This window comes from Electrona antarctica (genome assembly GCF_951216825.1).
Source record: "Electrona antarctica genome assembly, chromosome: 8".
NCBI classification, from domain to species: Eukaryota; Metazoa; Chordata; class Actinopteri; order Myctophiformes; family Myctophidae; genus Electrona; species Electrona antarctica.
Genome location: NC_136789.1, coordinates 24,545,924 through 24,566,833, shown reverse-complemented (window position 1 = coordinate 24,566,833; position 20,910 = coordinate 24,545,924). Strand labels below are relative to the sequence as shown.

General features: G+C 41.6%; 2 protein-coding genes across 2 annotated transcripts in view; one reads left to right on the top strand and one right to left on the bottom strand.

The window, feature by feature from the left end:
- Positions 1-1,614: 1,614 nt before the first annotated feature.
- sar1b (secretion associated, Ras related GTPase 1B) lies at positions 1,615-12,868 on the bottom strand. Its single transcript, XM_079508138.1, has 7 exons — positions 12,676-12,868; positions 9,639-9,714; positions 6,218-6,337; positions 5,903-5,968; positions 5,234-5,337; positions 4,731-4,862; positions 1,615-4,326 (listed from the first exon to the last, which is right to left on the bottom strand). Exons 2-7 carry the CDS (start codon positions 9,694-9,696, stop codon positions 4,210-4,212), a joined length of 597 nt encoding a protein of 198 aa, XP_079364264.1. The 5' UTR covers positions 9,697-9,714; positions 12,676-12,868; the 3' UTR covers positions 1,615-4,209.
- Positions 12,869-14,269: 1,401 nt separating this feature from the next.
- sec24a (SEC24 homolog A, COPII coat complex component) overlaps positions 14,270-20,910 on the top strand; it is a 38,041-nt gene continuing 31,400 nt past the window's right edge. The window contains exons 1-2 of the mRNA XM_079508219.1: positions 14,270-14,820; positions 18,368-19,087. Coding sequence (XP_079364345.1) covers positions 14,754-14,820; positions 18,368-19,087 — 787 coding nt within the window. The 5' untranslated portion in view covers positions 14,270-14,753. The remainder of the gene's footprint in view (positions 14,821-18,367; positions 19,088-20,910) is intronic.

The window sequence follows — 20,910 nt, the reverse complement described above, 5'->3', positions numbered from 1 at the left end:
ACTAATGGGTTCACTATTAAACGCAGGGATTTTCAACTGATTGTGAGAGACCACCACCCTGAGTTGGATATAATAATACCACCCTGTGTTAGGATGGGATATGGGCTCAGATTAGTGCTTTTGTAACACTTGCTATGCAACGCTAGCCTGGCTTGGCCAGCCTTGCCAAGCCAGCTAATACAACGCATCCCATGTCTATACACATACCACTGTTTCTCAACTGATGGCATAATAGGCCTGCAGATGGTCCATGGGAAAATGTTTTAAAATATAAATAAATGCCCTTTGTTAAATGTATAAAATGTTTAAATAATATAGTATTTCATATAAGTCCATCAAATGTAAGAAAATATTAGATTTAATAGCTAATTAACAGATATATAATATAATAAACAGATTGGAATTAAATCATGACTGTTAAGGGCTTGATTTCATTCATTGCACGATACTATTATGCAACAAATCTATGCAAACAAACCTATCCCACGTTACCCTTATCCCATTACATCATCCAACCTTCCATTAAACTCAGTACTGATAGAGCAGACACATGATGACATGATTATATGGGCACATTTCCTAATAACTATGGCTCAATCAGGCAAGCTGGTACACTTACCCTTCTTCTTGAGTTTCTAACTCCCTTTTCGGTGGAATTTCTTAACCTCAGACTTCCCAGTAACTGACAATATTGACGCAATCCACGGAACAGTGATCAAAAGCTTAGTCAACTGTTCCGTGGAAGGAAATCTTCACTTTGCTACATTACTAAATGCATGGTCAGGGACCACATGCAATACCTTCACCGACCACCAACGGTCCACGGACCACCTGTTGAAAACCGCTGCACTAATATGAAGCTCAAAGGGTAGTGTGGACAACTTCAGATAGCCTATTTACATACAAATCCAATAATATCCTTTGCTTAAAAAATAAATTATATGGAAATGACTTAATGTGAAATGTTCTCCAAGCAGTTGGAGAACAGACTAACAGAGTGGAGTTATGTTGCTAGTTGTGTATTGCATGTATTTGATATGACCTATAAATGTACATTGTAAATGTCTCGCCGTCATATTTAGTGCTCTTTAAGCATCTCACTGTGAAATTAAATATATATACATTTTTTGTTTACAAGGACCTTGGCTGAGTTTACCATGGGCTTCTTACACTCCTTATAAACCTTTATTTACTGGATGACTTCTCAATATTAGTTTTAGCTGTTCAAACAAAGAGTAACATATTTATTGTTTATGAGAATGCCAAATTATTACGTTTATTTTCACATTAGTTATACTGTCTTTAACCACTTTAACTCCGGGGTACCCATTTTGGGCACGCATGCCACATCATTACAGGTGGAATTAGTAAATAATTGTCAAACATTTAAAAAAAAGAGCAAATCTACACAAGCTGCTACTTTCATTATTTAGCGTTACTTAGCCTACTGTATAGGGGCCAGGGCTATAAGTGGTTAAATATGTGCTCTTGCTTGCAAACCACTGTCAACACATGGAGGAGGCATTGCTTTTGTGATCATGTTGTCCCATGCTATTCCACATGTAAGAGAAATATAACAAATGACCAAAAATAAGTCTTCATCAGGGACTAGTGTTAAGCCTGTTATTCATTGCAAACATTTATTACAATTTTTAATGATGCGAACAACAGCAAGGCCCTCGCTTGTCGGAACAGCTCATTGTAGTCATGAGGGAATAATGCCTAATTTATGTTCTGCCGTATGACGGTGTCCCGTGCAGAAAATAGCCAATATTACAAGCTTACAGCTTCTATTACCTATTTTCAGTGCGAGACACCATTGTACAATGAAGTATAAATAAGGCTTAAAGAGACACTATGGGACAGAAACAGAAAGTGTATTACACGCCATTCCATTCTTGATTTTTTCCATTTCTTAAAAAAAAAGAAAGAAAAAGGTTAGCTTTCCAAATCCGTAACAATGTAAGTTTTGGCATTTGAATCCCTCAATGTACTCTCGGGTAATGGTCATTAAAAGTCAAAAAGAACAAGGCATGCATAATAGTTTTCAGTAATGCACATAGATCAAAGGGGAACCGCTTATTTAAAAAATCCATGTACGGTGTTCATGTACATTTCACATATATATGGTCCCTTTCTTATAGGATTCTTGGAACTAGCCCAGCCCTGATGCATGCCGTTGTGTGGGAGGTGTCACATAAAACCGTTTGGTGTCTTGCTCACAGGCAGCTTTGGACTCAGTGGAACATTAGGGCCCCTGCAGTTTGGCATCTATCCAACCCATCAAGCAGCAATTGGCAAATAAAATGTGATCTTTTAAACCAGTCTATATGGTCGAACAAGAGCAAAGGGACAACTGATTAAGGCCATTTTTATTTTAAGTTGTGCTGCTTAGTGGATGGAGTGTAATCCAAACTATGGAATAATAGACCCTAATAATTCGGAAAAACTCAAGTTCCATCCATTGAGGTACTGTAAGAGCTGTGCTACTCCCCTTGTAGCCAGACAATCCCATCTCTGCCTACCAATACGTATGGTGACACCCAAATTCAATATATGGGCTATAACAGTACAAATCTACACCCACTGCTTTGAAAACCAATCCCGAAAAACCATTCCAATAATGAAGGACCGACATTAAGTCTTGCCATTGATTCTGCAGTGCCGTTGTTTCTTAAATTGCCCAATTCTGTATCCATCCAGTTTTAGCCCAAACGTTGGATTTAGATGTCACCAAACTTAACAGCAGGTGGAGATCTCTACATGTCCGACTATGACTACTAGTGCTGTGCTAGTGAGCAAGGAAACAAAATGGTGCCTGGTTTGATGCGACTTTCCATCACAAAGACAGCGTGTCAGACAGACATTGGGACTAATGGTCCGACTCGGTTCCCGTTAAGGGACTATGTCCTCTGTCATCTACACTTGGTCACTAGACTCACCCTGTAAAAGGTTTGCTTTTAGGCAACACATCTGTAAGATGGAGTTCTAACATTGACAGCTATACCAGATGTCACAAAACGTGCCAACCCACTTGTTTTCATTTCCGTACTGCATGTTATCAAGCTAGATTTACATAATTTCGTTCAGTTAAATATCATGATCTTTACTATTTATTCCTCTCTGATTTCTTGAATTCCTTGTGTTTTGTGCCATCTAAACAATTTCAAACTCCAACAAGAGCTGAGAAAGTTATAGCCAATATCATTTTGCATTACAAATCTTCAATTATTTTGGAGATGGTCTTTTCCTCACACCACTTTACGTAATTAAAAAAAGGAAAATAGATCAAAGACGACTTCGACCAATTCCAATTCTTCAATGCCTGCCCACAAATAGAAACCCCCCGCCCCCAAAAAATATATAGTTCGAATTGCTGTGACAAAAAGAACCAAATAAATCTCAAATGGATCCATTTCCAATGCATGAAGATAAATGGACAACTCCATTTTAATAAATGGTCCAAACAGCCCGCAGTATGTCTTAATGGATGGGAGCTGTATTTAGGTGGTTTATTTAAACCATGTAAAAAAAGAAAATCAGAATATAAGAAGGGGAAGTAAGACAAAAAGAAAATGCCTTGATTAAATACTATGTCTGCATTTCTTTCTGGTTTAAAACAAAACAAACTATTGCAACATACGACTATTATGGCTCTCTTGCTGACCCAAAACGTGTCAACCAAGTGGTGATGGTGGGGTGGAGCTATATCAATAGTGTACAGATTTACAGTTAGAATGCATTCATCACACTCAACAGATGGCAAAATGGCGAGGAGAAATGGCGAGGAGAAGGCAGAGTAGAAGACAAAAAAAAAAAACAGAATGGAAAACAATATAGAAAAGAAATCACCACTGTGATTTTGCACACTGCACTCTGCTGGAGAAATCAATGCTATGTTATGTTATTCTCGTAGGAAAAGAATGACAGAGAAATGAAAGTGTGTGTGTGTATGTGTGCGCTCACATGTTTATATATGAATATGCATGTATGTATTGGTACATTTGTTTGCGTGTCTGACCAAATGTTCGACCAATAAAAGTCTATTGGGTTCAACGTTAAATCGTTTGCTCTGATGGTGGAGGCAGACTTTTTCTAAACCAAACATGGGGCTGAGTATGGTGGTACTGGTGGCGGCAGCGGGCGGCTGGGTGGTCGGTTTTAGCGCCCCCTGATGGTGGTGGCGGTGGTGGTGCTGGCAGGTGTTTTTTAGTCGATGTACTGGGAGAGCCAGCGGAAGCCCTCTCCATAGCCTTGCCTCTTCAACACGCTGCACATGAACACCTCCAGTGGTCTCGTGTTCAGCTCCTTCATGGGAATGTTGCCCTGATGATGACGATGAGGGCGGGGGGGAAAAAACACATCTTCAGATCTGTGGTTCTCAAACATTTACATTTTAAAGACCACCTGTTTAGTATACATTAGGCCACGTTACGGGTTGAACCGGCCCGGTTCAACATCCATGAACCAGAGCCCCAAAATTGGAGCATTAATTACGAATTGAGTGGGCAAACCCATACCTATATTAAATTGTTTATAGGATCAATAAGTAAATTAATTTACTGTATGATAACCCTTCCACAGGAGTAGCTTTTTCATATTTATCACACATTGTTATTTATGTTTATTAAACACGTTGATTGTTTTTTTTAATAACTGATTAATTAGATTCTGTTACACCCCTAATGTACTTTTTGGGGAGCTGCGCTGTGTTGTCATGTCCTCCTTACCTTGCCCGTCGTCTGTCCATACAATCCAAAAATCTCTCTCAGCCTCTCCTCGCTGACGGCTTCTGGTCTGTCGATCTTGTTGCCCAGGATCAGTATAGGCACGTTTCCAATGGTCTCATCCGTCATTAGTGCCTGGTAGTGGGAGGTTGAACAAACTGTTACTGCCTGGCATAGTAACCACACTGGCTGGAGGCAACGCTATTATAGTCAACTAAACGACGATCAATTCATGACCTAAGCTAAACCCATCCTTAAATAAAGAACTATTATCAAAACTTCAAGTGTTTGTGTTTGGCACTGATTCTGACTCAGATGCGCTTTCAGATGAGTGACAGTGTTAACAGGGCAGCCAGACTGCCCGACTTTATTTATAAAGCAACCCCACAATGTTTTTGTTGTATTATTCCGCCCCTTGTGACGTCATGTGGGTCAATACATACTGTCCTTAGCAACCACATTTGCAAATTGTCTAGTTAAACTGAATGAAAAAAAAGAATGCTTACATCGAGTTCTGTTTTGGACTCGCCCAATCTGGGGTGGTCTGCACAATCCACAAGGAAGACAATGCCATTGATGGCAGGGAGGTAGTTTTTCCACACTCTGCGGGCTGGGTGAACACACAAAATCAAAATTCAACAACAAAGCAGGTGTATGTGTGGTGGTGTCAGACATGCTCATACTCTTTCCTAAAAGGCCACAGGTGCCTCTATATGACGCATATATATTAGAGCCCGACCAATACATTTGTTGCTTGTTGCTTACATCTTCAACAATAAAAACCAATGCATATGTCTCAGGTGTTTAATAAAATCTTTTTCAAATTGATACAAAAATGTGTCAAAAGAAATATGGGTCAAAACATTGGTAATCATTGAGACGGGTCACTCCAAAATTGGGATTGGCATATGACCCAAACATCTGGCATCAGCCGAGGTAATATGTATGTTCGGGCATGTCATGTCATTATAGCCAAAATATTTCTAATGCTTTGGAAAGTTTTCAAACATTTTCGGAAATGGCAAAAAATAACAAGATCACAATGTGTTGCGATGCAATCTTGTGATTTGTGACACCACTGCACAACTAAGCATCAAATATGGTGTAGGTGGTTAAAACACCATTTGCACGACAGCTAAATGCATCTAATCACAAAGCCACACACAGTCACGCACCTTGTGCATGGCCTCCAAGGTCGAATGTTGTGAAGGTCATGCCAGCAATGGTCAGCTCTTCCGAGGCTGGTAGAAAAAGCAGTATGGTTACATCAAACACAAATAAGGAAAGCATGAGTGAACTGAATCCAAGGAAAGTGTCTTTTCATCTCAACTCAAGTCACTTGTTGGTGATCATTAAACCATTATAGGAAAAAAGTATCTGGGATTAAATGGCACAAATCCAACGCTACGTTGGGATGGATGACTTTCAACAGTGTGAGTGAGTGTGAGCAAGTTGTGTGTGGCACAGGCGTGAATTAAGCGCCAACTCACTGGGATGTAAAGTTGGCACGTGTTGACCCAATCTGTCATCTTTGAGCATGTGCAGTAGCGTCGTCTTGCCAGCATTGTCCAGTCCAAGAAATACTAACTTGCCCGATTTCTTGTACAGTCCTGAAAAAAACAACAACCACCAGGCAACATTTCAGAAAATATAGCAAAATACAAACTTTGTCCGTGTAAACGTATCAACCATTACGTAATGGAAGTAGTAGGTTGTTTGTGCTTTGCATATCTTTCTTAATTTCGCTCCCCACCTCTTTACAATTTCGCTCCACGTTCTTTCAATATTTTGGTCCAACTGCTGCAAGTTTCAGTGCCACAAATGTCTCACTTTGGATACTTGATGTTTAATATACTACATTAAACATCAAGGCTGCACCATATTGGAATATAAATGAAGGCGCGCCCATCTGTTATATATCCATTCACTACCAGGTGGACATTCTCATGCTTTAACCCATTCTGGGCGGGAACCCCTTTTGGTGTTAGCATTATGTTATGCTTTAGCTATTGAAAAATAGCAGATCTACAAGCTCATAGCGCGCCACCGAGTGGCGCGCTATGAGCTTGTAGGTCTGCTATTTTTGAAAAATCGAAGGACGACTGACATAGAAACACAGCTTTTTCAGAAAACTGTCAGGATGTAGAAGAATTTTTTTGAATCTGACGATTCTGATCTCAGGTCAAAATGGGTTAATGCCACACCTCTGGTAGTGGTGGCATAACATACATACCAGTACAACACACTGTATATTCAGTAGTCGATAAGATCTCCTCTGCGTGTTTCTGTATGACGGGTTTATGAAAGAGCTTCGTAAGGGGTGTTTCCCATCAGTCAGCATAATGCTACCTCTGTGTTCCAGCTGTGGCTGTCAAGACGTGTCATACTTCATAGATACTAAGTACGTCATGGCTGCTCGTTGGAGCAGAGTGACAGAGCTACCCGTCTGACAGGGTGAGCAGGACCGACTGCTCTGCAGCACCTCCACATGCTCCGACACTCAAAAGTAGAGCAGTGGTCTCTGGGGGTGAGGGAGTAGAGCTGCTTCACACTACCAAATCACCACCCAATTTTGCTCCACCCAGCTCATACTACAACTTCAACATATTTCAAATCTAGATCCAACCAGATTTGGCTGGGCGAGCAATGAAGCACCTCATGATCTCATCTAACATGATCGAATTGTGGAAGCAGGTTGTAAATAACCGGTTAAAATTGGTCAAATTGTTGCGATATGTCTGCCGTGTTCTTGCCACAAAACATATTGAAAAGCCTCAGCTGTAGTGTCCAACACGCCACAGATTGTTTTGATTGGTCATCATCATGTCAATGGTCCTCATTCACTCTCTCCATCGCATGCCACTTGGGCATTAATGACAAAGATTGGCTCTTTGAAGTTTGAACCTCACACTACACTACTACAGGATATTCTTTTCAGATAATCGATCGCAATGTCCAGTAGTATGAGCTGGACTTTAGTCTGTGACACACAAATGTAACAAGCCTGTGGAAATTGTGTTTTACAGCTGTGTATGTCAGAGGCATTTCTTTTTATTATTATTACTTCACGTGTGTTATTTTGGTGGGCACTGGGCAGTCTCATCTATTCAAAAGTGTCAGTGCCATGCACTGCTGCTCACTTTTTCTGTGGGTAGCCCAAAGGAAAGTCCAACCTCAACCCTTGGTAGCCTAACCTTTACTATGTCAATGGTCCCAAAGAACAATTTATAGCTATGCTCGCTAGTTTACAGTGATGACCAAGACCCGGATTATAGCAAAAATAAAATCTCACAATTGAAAAGGCGGCCTGGGCCAGTTTAGCGGTCCAGGCACCTTGGCTGGTAATCCAGCATGACAGTGTGTCTCGGGTTAGAGTCCAGATCCCGACGAACTTTACGGCATGTCTTCCCCCCCACCATCTCTCTCCCCCTGTCCTGTCTACCTACTGTGATCTATCAATAAAAAGGCAAAAAGACCAACAAATTAAAAAAGTGTTTCATAATTTTTAAACAATTAGCAGTTTAACAATTATGTAGAATGATATTTTTGTAGTCATACAGCCAACCAGTTGAAGAAATGATCGATACAACAGCCATACCAGCCCTGATAAAGAAGGTTAGTCATTTCATATTTTAAACCAAAACGACATAGGGTTAACCTTTTTTGTGTGAAATATCTGCAATTGTCAGGGATTTTCTGGACGATTGAACATGCATTCTATTGCTAGTTTAGCCACTTTAAATAATACTCTTTAATCTTAAAACAACGAATAACCGAAAATAGGCCATCTACAAGATGGCCTATTTTCGGCGCATGACACGATACAGTTCCATACAAGACATGCTAAATTCTATATATGGCATCCAAATGACTGGGATCAGTCATGGCGACTGAGAACTTTAATCAATGTGTTCCAGCCCCTACCGTTTAGCCTGTGGAAGGGGTACACAACCACATCTGGCAAGGGCCAGCTGCTTCTTTTCACCTTACGGTAAAGGTTTCACTTTCAATGGGAGCCGAGGGCATAACGTGTGCAGAGGAGCGCACTACCCCTCCTAGTTCTGTTCCCTGTTGGAACAGGTGCAATGGTGCATCGGCCATCCTGTACAGGTCAGGACCCCCTCCTTGTGATCCGAACATGGGCATGGCCAATTGTGTTTGTTAGAACAGTGGTTCTCAAAGTGGGGTCCGGGTAACCCCAGGGGTCCCAAGCTAAATGTGTTAATATAGTATCCGAATCAATTGAATCACTGTAATAGCCGATCTACAAGCTCACAGCGCGTGAGTCACAACCCTAATTCCATTAATTAGATCAACTACTTTCATTACGTTGTTGTACAATTGTGTTGTGGAAAAATACATAAGATAGCCGATCTACAAGCTTGCATCCAGACACTTTGTGAGTTTTGTAAATCAATTATGTCCAGTATTTCGATTACCATTTGTAATCAATTAGTCCGATTTACTGTTGCACACCTACTAAAAAGGCAGTTTTCCCTTTTCCTCCATGAAATCTGCCAGTGGTAATCTACCGTTAAGGAAGTGTCATTATCTGTCTGTGTTTCAGATCAGTGGGAAGCCAACACCTGCACAAACTCTACTTAATACCACAAGGGGACCGACATGGGTAACGGTCCCAAGGAACAAGGCCTACTATTGTGCATGATACCTTTTCACTGTACACCTGGGGACCAGCAGGTAAGGGAGACCAGTGGTTCTAACCTTTTTAAGTAGCTCTTGTGCGATTATGAAAAGTTGTAATCAGGCAGGCATCAAGACCTCTAGAATTACCACTGTACAAGCTCTGATGTTGCATAATAATTTAAGTGACACCACTTTGGCTAAACATAGACTAGATCTTCCACTTGGCATTTGGATATAAATACAATTGTTAGAAGCGTAAACACTCACCTAAAAACTGCAGTACGCTACTGAAACCACTATAAATCCAATCAAATATGAAGGACATATCCGGAGCTGTTGAATCCTGAAAAGAAAAGAAAAACAGAAAAATAGGTAAGATGGAAAAGATGCATACTGTAGTACTGTACACATTACAAAAATAATATTAGGCAGAGATATCGCACTTTCGAAGTGATGTGGTTTGATGCAGTGCAGTACTGAGCTGAGTGAGCTCACTACCTGTCCTACTAGTACGTAAATGAGACCAACTACCTGATGAGAGGAAAACTCTGAAAACAACTTGAAATGCACTGTAAACTTGTGTTATCTTGTCTTATGCTCAGTCAAACCTGTTCTTCTGACTGTAAACTCACTCACACTGCATAATTCTCTCTGCTGCAAAAGGCACAAATTGTTCGCTGGCAGTCGGTTACTTTACAGTTGAATTTCTCTACAAATTCCGCCAGAGACTAGAAAACAAAACAGGTTTCATTTTGTCATCAAAATGCAGATGACATAGGGACACCAATCACAGCCCCAATCAGTGCCGGTCATCATGGACCTCATAAATATATGCTTTGTCACCAGTTCGGAGATCTATTCTGCTAGGCCTATCTGGAAGACTGTAGCAACAGGTGATAAGAGAACTGACAGCGCCTAGTAACAGTCTATGGTACAGTATAATCTTGTTCCAGTAGGGATTTTTCAGACTGTAGAACAGGCAGTTCAGATCAATGTTCACGGTTCACAAACTGTGACCTTTTTCTAATAACTGTGAAGTGTGTGTGTGTCACTGTGTGTGTGCGTGTGCGTGTGCGCACACACACACACACACACACACACACACACACACACACACACACACACACACACACACACACACACACACACACACACACACACACACACACACACACACACACACACACACACACACACACACACACACACACACACACACACACACACACACACACACACACGGTGGTCTGTCCGCAATATATTATACAGCCAGGGCATTGAAAATGCAGAATATTCGAGTCACATCTTATTGTAGCAATGGATGGACCTAATCAGCAGTTGCACTTGTAACAAAACTTATGACGGACTAGTCTTTCCAGATGCAACACTGCAAAGTGCAATGTTGGTGTTTTCATGTCAATGGCAGCATGCTTCTTCTTCCACTGTATGATCCGCATGTGATCAAATGTCTCAGGCAGAAGTACTGCCCCCCTCTCTCTCTCTCTCTCTCTCTTACGAATGGGGAAATAAAGTCAAAGGCCACGAAAAAAAGCAACCTAAGCTGAAGCAACGTTCTGAATCGGGTCAGTTGTCATACTAGACAGACACACACCACACTTTCACCTTCTTCACCATCTGCTTCTGTGACAGCTAGGGTGGCATCGTAACATTTCAGGCAAGGCACAACCTGTGTGCCTGGTTGCATAACAACGTGCAAACAGTTCCAGGGCTAAAGTATACGGCAACCAAAGGTCAAGAACTACACGTCAGCAGCGGCTGCGCTCTGGTTCAACTTGTTGCCTACCATGCCGTCTGCGCTACAGCTGACTGAGTGCCGCTATGTGAGGGAGCCAGCACCAGAGGCCGGGGTTCCCCACACGTGTTAGCTGTCAATGCCAGATTGAGTTGACAAAAAACTAAAACTACAATATTCATAGCCTACAATAACACACAATGTCTGACCTCATAACATACACTTTACAGTTGATTATCTGACAATATGTTGTCCGACAATGTGTAATAACTTTTAGAGCAACAGACCCTGTTAAATAAAATGTAATGTTGCAAATTCCATGTTTCAAATCATTCACTCTTCACTGGCTTTGAACAGGTGCTTTAACAGTGAAAACGTATTGATTACCCAAGAAACTGAACTTGCCCCAAAAAGCAGATACAAAGCAAACACTACATTAAAGTCAAAGACAGTCAAAAGCTCATTAGTTAAATAGCGACAGACACCAATTATCAAACTATATACCAAGCCTTTCAGCCAGCCAAATGAATCATCGTTTTCATAAACATTTCTCAGTGTCAAACTCAAAGATCAGAGGGTAGGATCTCAAACATTCACTTTGCTACAGTTTGTTTTCATTACCATAATGTAATAATGTTACACTATTAGATTAAACCACTGCTGGCTCCTGGCTGCTTCAGTACCCCCACCAGCAGCTTGACATCAATTTCTTGCCATTTTGAGTTCAGGGATAATTTAATCATATTTAACTATGCAAACTAAAAACAACTGTTACACAGTAGTTATTCAAGTTGTATGTGTAATCACCAACAGAAACAGAAATTACCATCAGAACTATGGTTGCAATTATCCAACTGATTAATTTAGCGTTTGTTACTAGTCATTAATGATTATGGTTTGACTGACACGGCTGTCAAACTAAGGCAAGTTTTAGATTCAGATAGGTTTGTCTTTAAACCTAAAGCTATCAACACAATGCTCTGTATGATTATTCCTCAGGAAAACAAATGTCAAATCTGGGGACAATGACTGGCTTGATCTAATGGCAGTTGTATTTACGCAATACCAGAAAAAAAAGAAAAGAGAAAAAAAAACATATGACAACATTATCTAAAGAAGACAGGGTGAGGCTGGCTAACCAGTTAGCCATCGTTAGCATGAAGCTAGTAGCTACGTGTCATATGTTGTCCAGGCAAGAGACATACAGGCGACGTTGCATCAACAGGCTCCAGCAGCGATGCTAAGTTAACGTTAGCTAAATCATGAAAACTCCATTTACTCCGTGATCACACCACGGTGTCACTCGCCAAGAATGAACGTACCTACAGTCTAACTGCGCGTCGCATAGACCTGTTCTTTCTGGCAGGCGACGGAGTATACATTTTTTAAGCTTTTTTTGCTCAGCCCTGACGCTAGCCACGTTAGCTTAGCATCGTTAGCCGCTGCGTTTCCTACTAGCACACAGATGCCGATGTGTCTCAATTCCATCGTTCTCCTTTCCTTTCCCCTCTTTTCACTTCTTCTTTTCGATGGTGTGTCTGTCAAACTTACCCGTTGATTCCGTCTAGATAGATTAATTCAAATGGTGAGCTTTGTTCGTGTAAACCATGAAAAACGGGGTCCCTGGATCAAAAAGAGAGTCCGCAAATGCAGGTCTTTTGCTGCCGCTGTGCCTCCTCGGTGTTTTGTTACTGAGCCACGACACTGCAATGGCTGGCCTGTCCCATCGTCCAACAAGCCCTTCCTGTTTATGTTTCACACTGAGGTTTCCGGGCAGGGTTACAAAAAAACCACTACATCACATGAAAAAATAAAAATCAATAAAATATTATATATAATTAAAATACATATATATTTAATACATATATAATACATACAATACATATATATATATCCCCATATATATATATATATATATATATATATATATATATATATATATATATATATATATATATATATATAAAACATCATATTAATAATTATGTGTATTTATTACATATTTATATATTATATCAATTATCATTGATTGATTGAATACTTTATTAGTCAGAAATGTAAACGGGTACAGTCAGACATTTAGGCTAAAAGGATAACACCTACTCAGTGGGGACTTGTTTCCATTGTGGTTCTATATTCAATTAATCAACAAGATAGCATAAAAATAACACAATAATAATCAACATAAAATGTACAACGGAGAAAACATTTCATAGTGAAAGACACCGCGCTCTCAGGTCTCCTGATAGATGTTTTTCAAGCCTGTTTTGAAAGAAGCCAGTGGTTCACATTTTTTATGGGATGGTGTCAGGGCATTCCACATTTTGGTGGCAGAAAAGTAGTACCACATCATATATACTAGTTTATATTTTATGCATGAAAGCAAGCAAGTGGACACAGACAAAATATATATATTTTCCGTGCACATACATTTTTACCAACAAAAAGCTGACAACAATGCTTTGAAGTAATGTTTGGGAATTATGTTGTGGTAAATATTACTCCTGTTTATGAATGTTTTTTGTATGTATTTTTCATTTTATTTTCTAATGATATCTTCTTGTTTGTACACCTACATTTGTACATTTTTGTTAATGGCTTTGTAATTCCACCTGACATTATTTTACATAGCCACAGCCAGTTTAAATGTATTACAACTTAATTGGGGTCTCTCTAACACCACCACATCTTGAAAGATTGAGGGGCTTGCCTTGCAGGCAAGGCAAGTCAAGTCTATGGTGGGAAATCATTTACCTGCAGTGGTTCAAATGTATTATACTGGCCCGTTATTCTGGTTTTAAGCCTTGTGATTTGATAGTTGCAAGAGCATTTTATTGATAAATGAATCAATAAGCAAACAAACAAAATGAGAAAAAGGCCAGCACAATCATGCCTTCTTGACTTGTTTCCAGTACACTGACATTCCTGGGAACACGCAGAGGAAGTGCCACGTGTACATACTGCGCATGCTTGAGGAGGGTAGTTTTTTTTTCCAACCTCCCCATTCCAAACTTTATTTGCGACAGCCAGACACTCGAGTGTACTACATTTTCACATTGCATATAAATGAATATTAAGTAAAAATAATCATGGCCCAAAGACGAGGTATTAAAATACAGATACTTTAACAGAACACTCGTTAAAAAAACGCATACACATGAAATAAATAAATGCGTGAGTGAGGAGGTTTTGACGTCGATCCGGTTGCTCCTGGGTGATCCCAACTTCCTGTGGAAGAAGAAAAAGAAGTAGTAGAAGAAGAAGCAAGGAGATTGGATTGGAGAAGTGTGTCACATCTTGACGAGGAGGCCTGTTGGTTCCACCCGTCACTCACACACAACAACACCCCAACGGAACCCGAACCACCCAACCGGGGACGAATAATGGCGTCACTGGCCACGGTGGTCCTGTGATGTATGCGACACCGACACCCAACTAAACAGGACCCGTTTTTTTGTTCCGTCGTTTCTGGTTTCATCATCAGTTAGCGAGCTAGCTAGCTAAAGTAGCTAACTAACTAACTAAACTACAGACGCAGCAGGCTAGCCGCTTAGCTGGGTTCAGCTACACCGACCAAACCAAGGCAGGCGTGTGTGTGTGTGTGTGTGTGTTTCGGGTTGTTCCTCGACATGTCAAGTCCGGGCTACAACTCCCAGAACGGGGCAGGAGGAGGAGGAGGACAGCCGTATGCGAACGGTGAGCAATGGAGGAGACTTCTGGAGCTAAACGAGCGATGCTAGCTAGCTCCCACTACGGTGTCACTTTTCAAAAACGAACAGGGATCTACAGGCTTCACAACCCGATCCGTTGTGAGCCTGTAGATCTGTTCGTTTTCGACAAGCGACACCGCCGCTGTGTTGCCTTCTGCTGACCCACCCTCACCAACAACAACCTGTTAGCAACCTGGCTAAGCTCGGGCGTCATTCTAGCCATTTAGTGCTGAGTGGGACAGTGGGTCAGTCAGTGGGGAAGCTAACTTTAGCCACACGATAACCGGGACAGCTAATGTCGGCTAGCGCCAACTTTCCCTTTTGGTGATTGATTGTATTTGAAGACAGACCGGAGTAGTGTGGGTTCATGGTTAAGCCAACAGGTAGCAGGCAAACAACGCCCGGCGTCGCAAAATGTCACACTGTCCCCCTCGAGTTTAATTTAGTACTCTGAAATCGCAGACGTGCAAGCTTGTAGATCTGCTATTTGAAGCACTAAACAGTGAATGTGATTCTGATTGGTGGTTCTTCTGATCACAGCAGCTCTTATAGGTATGATCTGTGATTCTTCTAAGTAAAGCAAACAATTAGGGGTCTGTTTCTTCTGGTTTTGGTCCCGTGACATTTGTGACTCAATCTCATGTTTTCCTTCATCGACAGATTCTTAATCTATGATGTCATCCATAGCAATGATATGAGTAACTCAATGCCTTTATTGTTGTGCAATACTGATTTGCAGCCTACTACAATAGTATGCTACAAGCCCAGTGCGTTGTTGTCTGCATTCTCTCTGTACATGTGGCATGTTGGGGATGATCCAGATTTGTTGCCAGAGAACTTTTTTTTCCTTCATGATCCGTCGGTGACTTTAGGTCAGTTTCAGAATGCTGACAAAAGTGACACATAGTGTATGGCTGTTTTTTAGGTTTTCAAGAATATCGGGATAAAGTTATGACAGTTATGATACAGTTTAATCACTGATTGTGTGGCTTCTTTTTCTTATCATGTGAAGATGAGGCAGTTTAAACTTTTCTTTGTTTTCACGCACTGTAAGTACTAGTTTGTACTAACTAGTATTGATAATAACTTGTGATTGATGAACTATTAAAGAGTTCATCACATTCACCTGTAATCTGTTATCTCAGATTATAACAGTGTTCTTTGAACTCTACTCTATCTGAAAGCAATATGGAATAAAATTGGAAGATAATCTAGAATTAGTTACTCAATGGTAAAGTACAGGTCTGATGCTGGATTCTGCCTCAGAGTGACTTCTGAATCTGAAAGCTCAGCTGTAGTAGACAAGTAGCCTAGTAATATGAAAGTGTGTCAATCTAACCCATATACCCCTTAATCGTTTTGGTGATTCCCCCCCCCCCCCCCCCCCCCCCTAATTTTGACCAGTATCAAATACAGTGCACATACCTTGGTTAGCACAGATTACATTTTGACTGAAGTATAGGCCGGCACAAACTTCTTGGAATTCATAGAAATGTAGGCTTCATTTGCCTTCACCTGCAGTTTACCTATTTTAACCAAGCGTCTATTTTGGGCATGTCATAGGTTAAAAATGTTCAAAAGATTTATTTTGACGATCTACAAGCCTACAACGCGTTGCATCATGACACGTTGTGAGCTTGTAGATGGGCTATTTTTTGCTGTAGAGCTTAAGTGGTTAATGAGCTGAATTGTGGTTGGGAGAGAGGATTCCTCAGCCCAGTCCGACTGGCGTCTCATTGGACGAGAGCTTGGGCTGACAAGCTTCCTTGCTCTTAGGAGGGATGAGTTCTTGGGACGGATTATGTGTCCCTCATCTTCGGTCATTGAGAAGAGTTGTGTTCTAATCCCACTTCACTCTACCTGAACTGTAATGTAGTGGACGGCATAATATCTTGTTTTACGATGTGTATTACACTACAAAATCCTCAGTGTTCATTTAACTCGGAGAGCGTTCAAAATGTAACATTTGACATCCTCTGTATTACAAATGGATAATATAACAATCAGGTTTTTAATTGCCTGCGAAACTTGACACACTTACATAACTGCTTTTTTTTTACTAGGCTCTCAGGCAGCTCCTATAATGAAACCAATCATAGTTCTTAATTCTGCTTCGTAGGCCAACTTTCAGCGAAAATAGCTTCGGTGAAAATAGTATATCTACAGTTCACCTTATAGCTTAGGAGGTTGTAGATCGGCTATTTCTGCCTAAGAGAATTGTCAGGGGAAAAAGCGGAACAAATAGTTTCTAACAAAGTATATAGGTTAAATTTAGCCTAGTGGTGGTGGTGTTTTTCAATTCCAGTCCAAGTGCATTCTGAAGTGAAATTTGTTGGGTCCGGTGGTGTAACTAATGTTACAAGTATTTAACTAAAAGTTAAGTACTTGTTGCTGAACAAACACTATGTCAAATTGGCAATGATTATTAATGGAATATAGAACTTTAACTTTTCTACAAAAAAGCTGTACGGTTAGGGCTAGTGCATTGAAATCTAGGTAAAGGGATTCCAGCCTCAGATATTGAGTCAGTCACCTGATCACTGTATGAGTCCAGTCCAATGCTCATTTATTGTGTATTTAAGAGCTAAATCCCAATACTCAAATTTCTGCCTCCTCCGTCGTCCAGTGTGACCTGAAAGCGTTCCAAATGTCAAAGCCTGAAAGTCAAAAAGCAATATATGTCCTCTGAGCAAGCATTCATATCACTCTATTAGCGCAGTGGTAAAAAAATAATAATCCTGCTCTACGGCGACTGCGCAGGGGACCTGCATTCGAATCTCAGGCAGGACATGAAAGTGGAATAGTGCAGCTTTAATTTCCTTTTTGAAGGAGTCGAGAGCAAGGAGAGAAGAGGCTCGCCAAGCTTCTTGGAGCAAGGATCAGTGTGTCCTTATTCCTTCATCAGGTTTTTTCTTAAGAATGCGAATGTGTGACGTATAAATTCTCCTCCTGCCACTCTCGCCTGTCTCCTCCTGTGACAACCCTCCGGGGCTCTAGATTGGTCCACCGATCCAGCTGTGTGGCATGTCATAACATAAGTATTTGCTGTCACTTCAAAATGATGCTGACAGAGTGAGAAGCGTTCCCATTCCTTAAAGCGAACCAGATCGATTCCCCTGTCCTTGCTTCTCCTTGATCTGAGGCAAGGAAACGATGTGAGTGGAGAGCGCAAGGATGGAAGTTTGAGTATTGGGATCTGACTCAATTATTTTTATTTATTTATTTACATACCTCATTTCACACACTACAGTCAATACTAAATGCCATCTGCTGTTCAAAAGCTCTTTCTGGCCTGTGCTTCAAACACCATTTGGAAACTGTAGAAGTCAGTCTAAATGGCAGCGTGGCCAAATTGAACAATGAACATTTGTTATTGAACTTTGGTGGTCAAATTAATGTAATGTAAAGAAGCTCTGTTCACCATGTAGAAGCTCACATTGTATGCTTGCTTGTAGATTGGCTATTTGCACAATTTTGGAAAATAACAGGCGCAAACCTTGAAAGTGGTTAACAAGTGCTGTGTTTTTCTCCAGGTCCCTCACAGAACTCCATGGCACTGCAGCAGCCACCTGGGCCAGGAGGATACACCATGACTCACCAGGCACCATACAACCCAATGCAGGCTAAGGGTCCCATGGCCCCTGCCTCTGGACTCTATAACTCTGGACCCTACCAGCCTTTTCCACCAGCCAGCAACTACCAACCCATGCCCCCAGCCACTTCCTACCAGGCAGGCCCCCCCGCCAGTTCCTACCACGCTGGGCCCCCCGTCGGTTCCTACCAGGCCGCTCCAGGTCAGCCACTGTTAACCAGGCCTTTAATGGGAGGTCTGCCGCCCCATACCCCTCCTCAGTCTGCCAGCCCCAGCCCGGGGCAGCGGATGCCCACACCGCAGGCCACCCCTCCACCCCCTGCCCAGGCAACCCCTCCACCCCCTGCCCAGGCCACCCCTCCGCTCCCTGCTGTGTCTGCTAATAGCTACTACCCAAACCCTCAGCAGCAGCCTCTGGCTCCTGCCTGGTCTTACGGGCCTGCCCCCACAGCTATGGGGGCGCCCCCTCCCATGAGCGCGCCAGCCCCCGTCCTCATGGGTAACCACGTGCACCCGGCAGCGAGCTCGGCAGCCCCGCCGCTCCCGCCACCATCGTCGGCAGGGTACATCTCAGCACCAGCAGCTCCTGTACCACACAGCGCCACGCATCCCCCAGGGCCAGGCCTGCCCTCGTCCACCCTCCACGGATACACCCAGCCAGGTAGGACATAGGCCAGGGACGCAACACAGCACAGCCAATGTGTCACTGCTTTATTGATTTAATTGCAGTAAAGTATAAAGCTTTATTATCCCCAAGGGGCGCAATTTGGTTTACAGCAGCAGTAAACTGTAAAAACAGTGGAACACCACCCCACCATACAATACAATTATAGACATACATTAAGACAGATGTACAATTAACACCTCATCATTGATGGCATTGTCACCAGAATTATCGGAGAGCAGTAGGGAAGCAAGAAATTAACCAATTTTGACCTGAGATCAGATTCTAAAAATGTCTTCTACATCCTGACAGTTTTCTGAAAAAGCTATGTTTCTATGTCAGTCGTTCTTCGATTTTTCGAAAATAGCAGACCTACAAGCTCGTAGCGCGCCACTCGGTGGCGCGCTATGAGCTTGTAGATCTGCTATTTTTCAATAGCTAAAGCATAACATAATGCTAACACCAAAAGGGGTTCCCGCCCAAAATGGGTTAAATGGGAGCTCACTGTCTCGCATCTACAAATGATCTCAGCCTCAAATTAATTAATATCGCTTTTATCTTTTTTCTATAATATCTTTTGTTGAAAGCTGGTGGCAAAACCTCCAACGGAAGGGTAGCAGATTAAACGTGCTTGTGTAAAGGGTGATGGAGGAGTCTCATATGATTATCTGAGCTTTCTCCGTGACTCTGGTTTGGTACGCCTACAGGCCAAAGATCCTTTAGATTCTCAGAATTTCTCACCAGTGACCATACTCGAGTCTTGACAATTCTACCCAATGTGTTGTTTCTCCCCCCTGAGATTACCAAACCAAAAGATCATGGCAAAAACTAACTCAGTGCATGAAGTATAAACCACTTTCAGCAGATACCTTTTTTCTTTTCTTTAAATAATAAAATAAATCTGTGTTGGCAACTTGGCATCAAAGGGCATTTCCAAGGACTGTCAAGTTCAATTATCAATTATTTACCAATAAATGGGAACAGATCGGAAGACTGTTCAGATGATCTTTTCATTTTAAAATCGTCAAGGAAATCTGAATGGTATCACCTCTGTCGGGTCCTTGGCCTGCACACTGTCGACACTGATCATGCCATTTCCTTCCTTTTGCTTCCATGATGTGTTTATTATCTCAGTCTGACGTTGGAGCTGGACATTGTCCCCTGTTTCCACATATTGACTGGGTTGCATGTCCCTCCCAGGCTTTCTAGTTGTACCCAGCATGGACTACAGGAATTCCACTGTGCTTTTCTGCTTTATGTACACTGTAAAATCCTCTGTTAATTTACATAGGCATTACCAACCATCCTTTTTAACACATGGGTCACCCTTACTTGTATAGGATGCTTTTTAATATCATCTTCAGTTATTGAGATAAATCGGCCTATTCGTGATTGTTATTGACACCTGATGGCCTGGACATTTTCCAATTTAGGCATTAGCAGACACTCTTAATCCAGAGCGATTTACAGTAAGCAAGAACAAAACATGGTAATACATCAAATACATAAAAATCACACCCGTGTGAACTGAGTGGTGTAAGGTCTTATATAGACTGATCAGCTGTGGTCTGACGTAATGTCTGACGTAATGAAATCACACCCGTGTGAACTGGGTGACCATAGCAACCATGCTCATTCTTTTTGGTACGAACAGACACGGGTACATTTATTTTGGTACGAACAGACACGGTTACAAAGCCAGTTGTTGGAGTGGTTATACCACTCAAAAATAGTCTTCAAGAATCATACGTAAGCTATCTATATAATGAAACTATTGTGTATACACTATAGAGTGCTACGTATGTCTACATCTAATTTAC

Bases quoted from the DNA above. Each gene is read 5' to 3' on its own strand.
- sar1b (XM_079508138.1), bottom strand. From the start codon at position 9,696: ATGTCCTTCATATTTGATTGGATTTATAGTGGTTTCAGTAGCGTACTG. The intron at 6,338-9,638 runs GTGAGTGTTTAC...TGTTTTTTTCAG, and splicing joins TAGCGTACTGCAGTTTTTAG to GACTGTACAAGAAATCGGGC. The intron at 4,863-5,233 runs GTAAGCATTCTT...TCCCACTACCAG, and splicing joins AGTCCAAAACAGAACTCGAT to GCACTAATGACGGATGAGAC.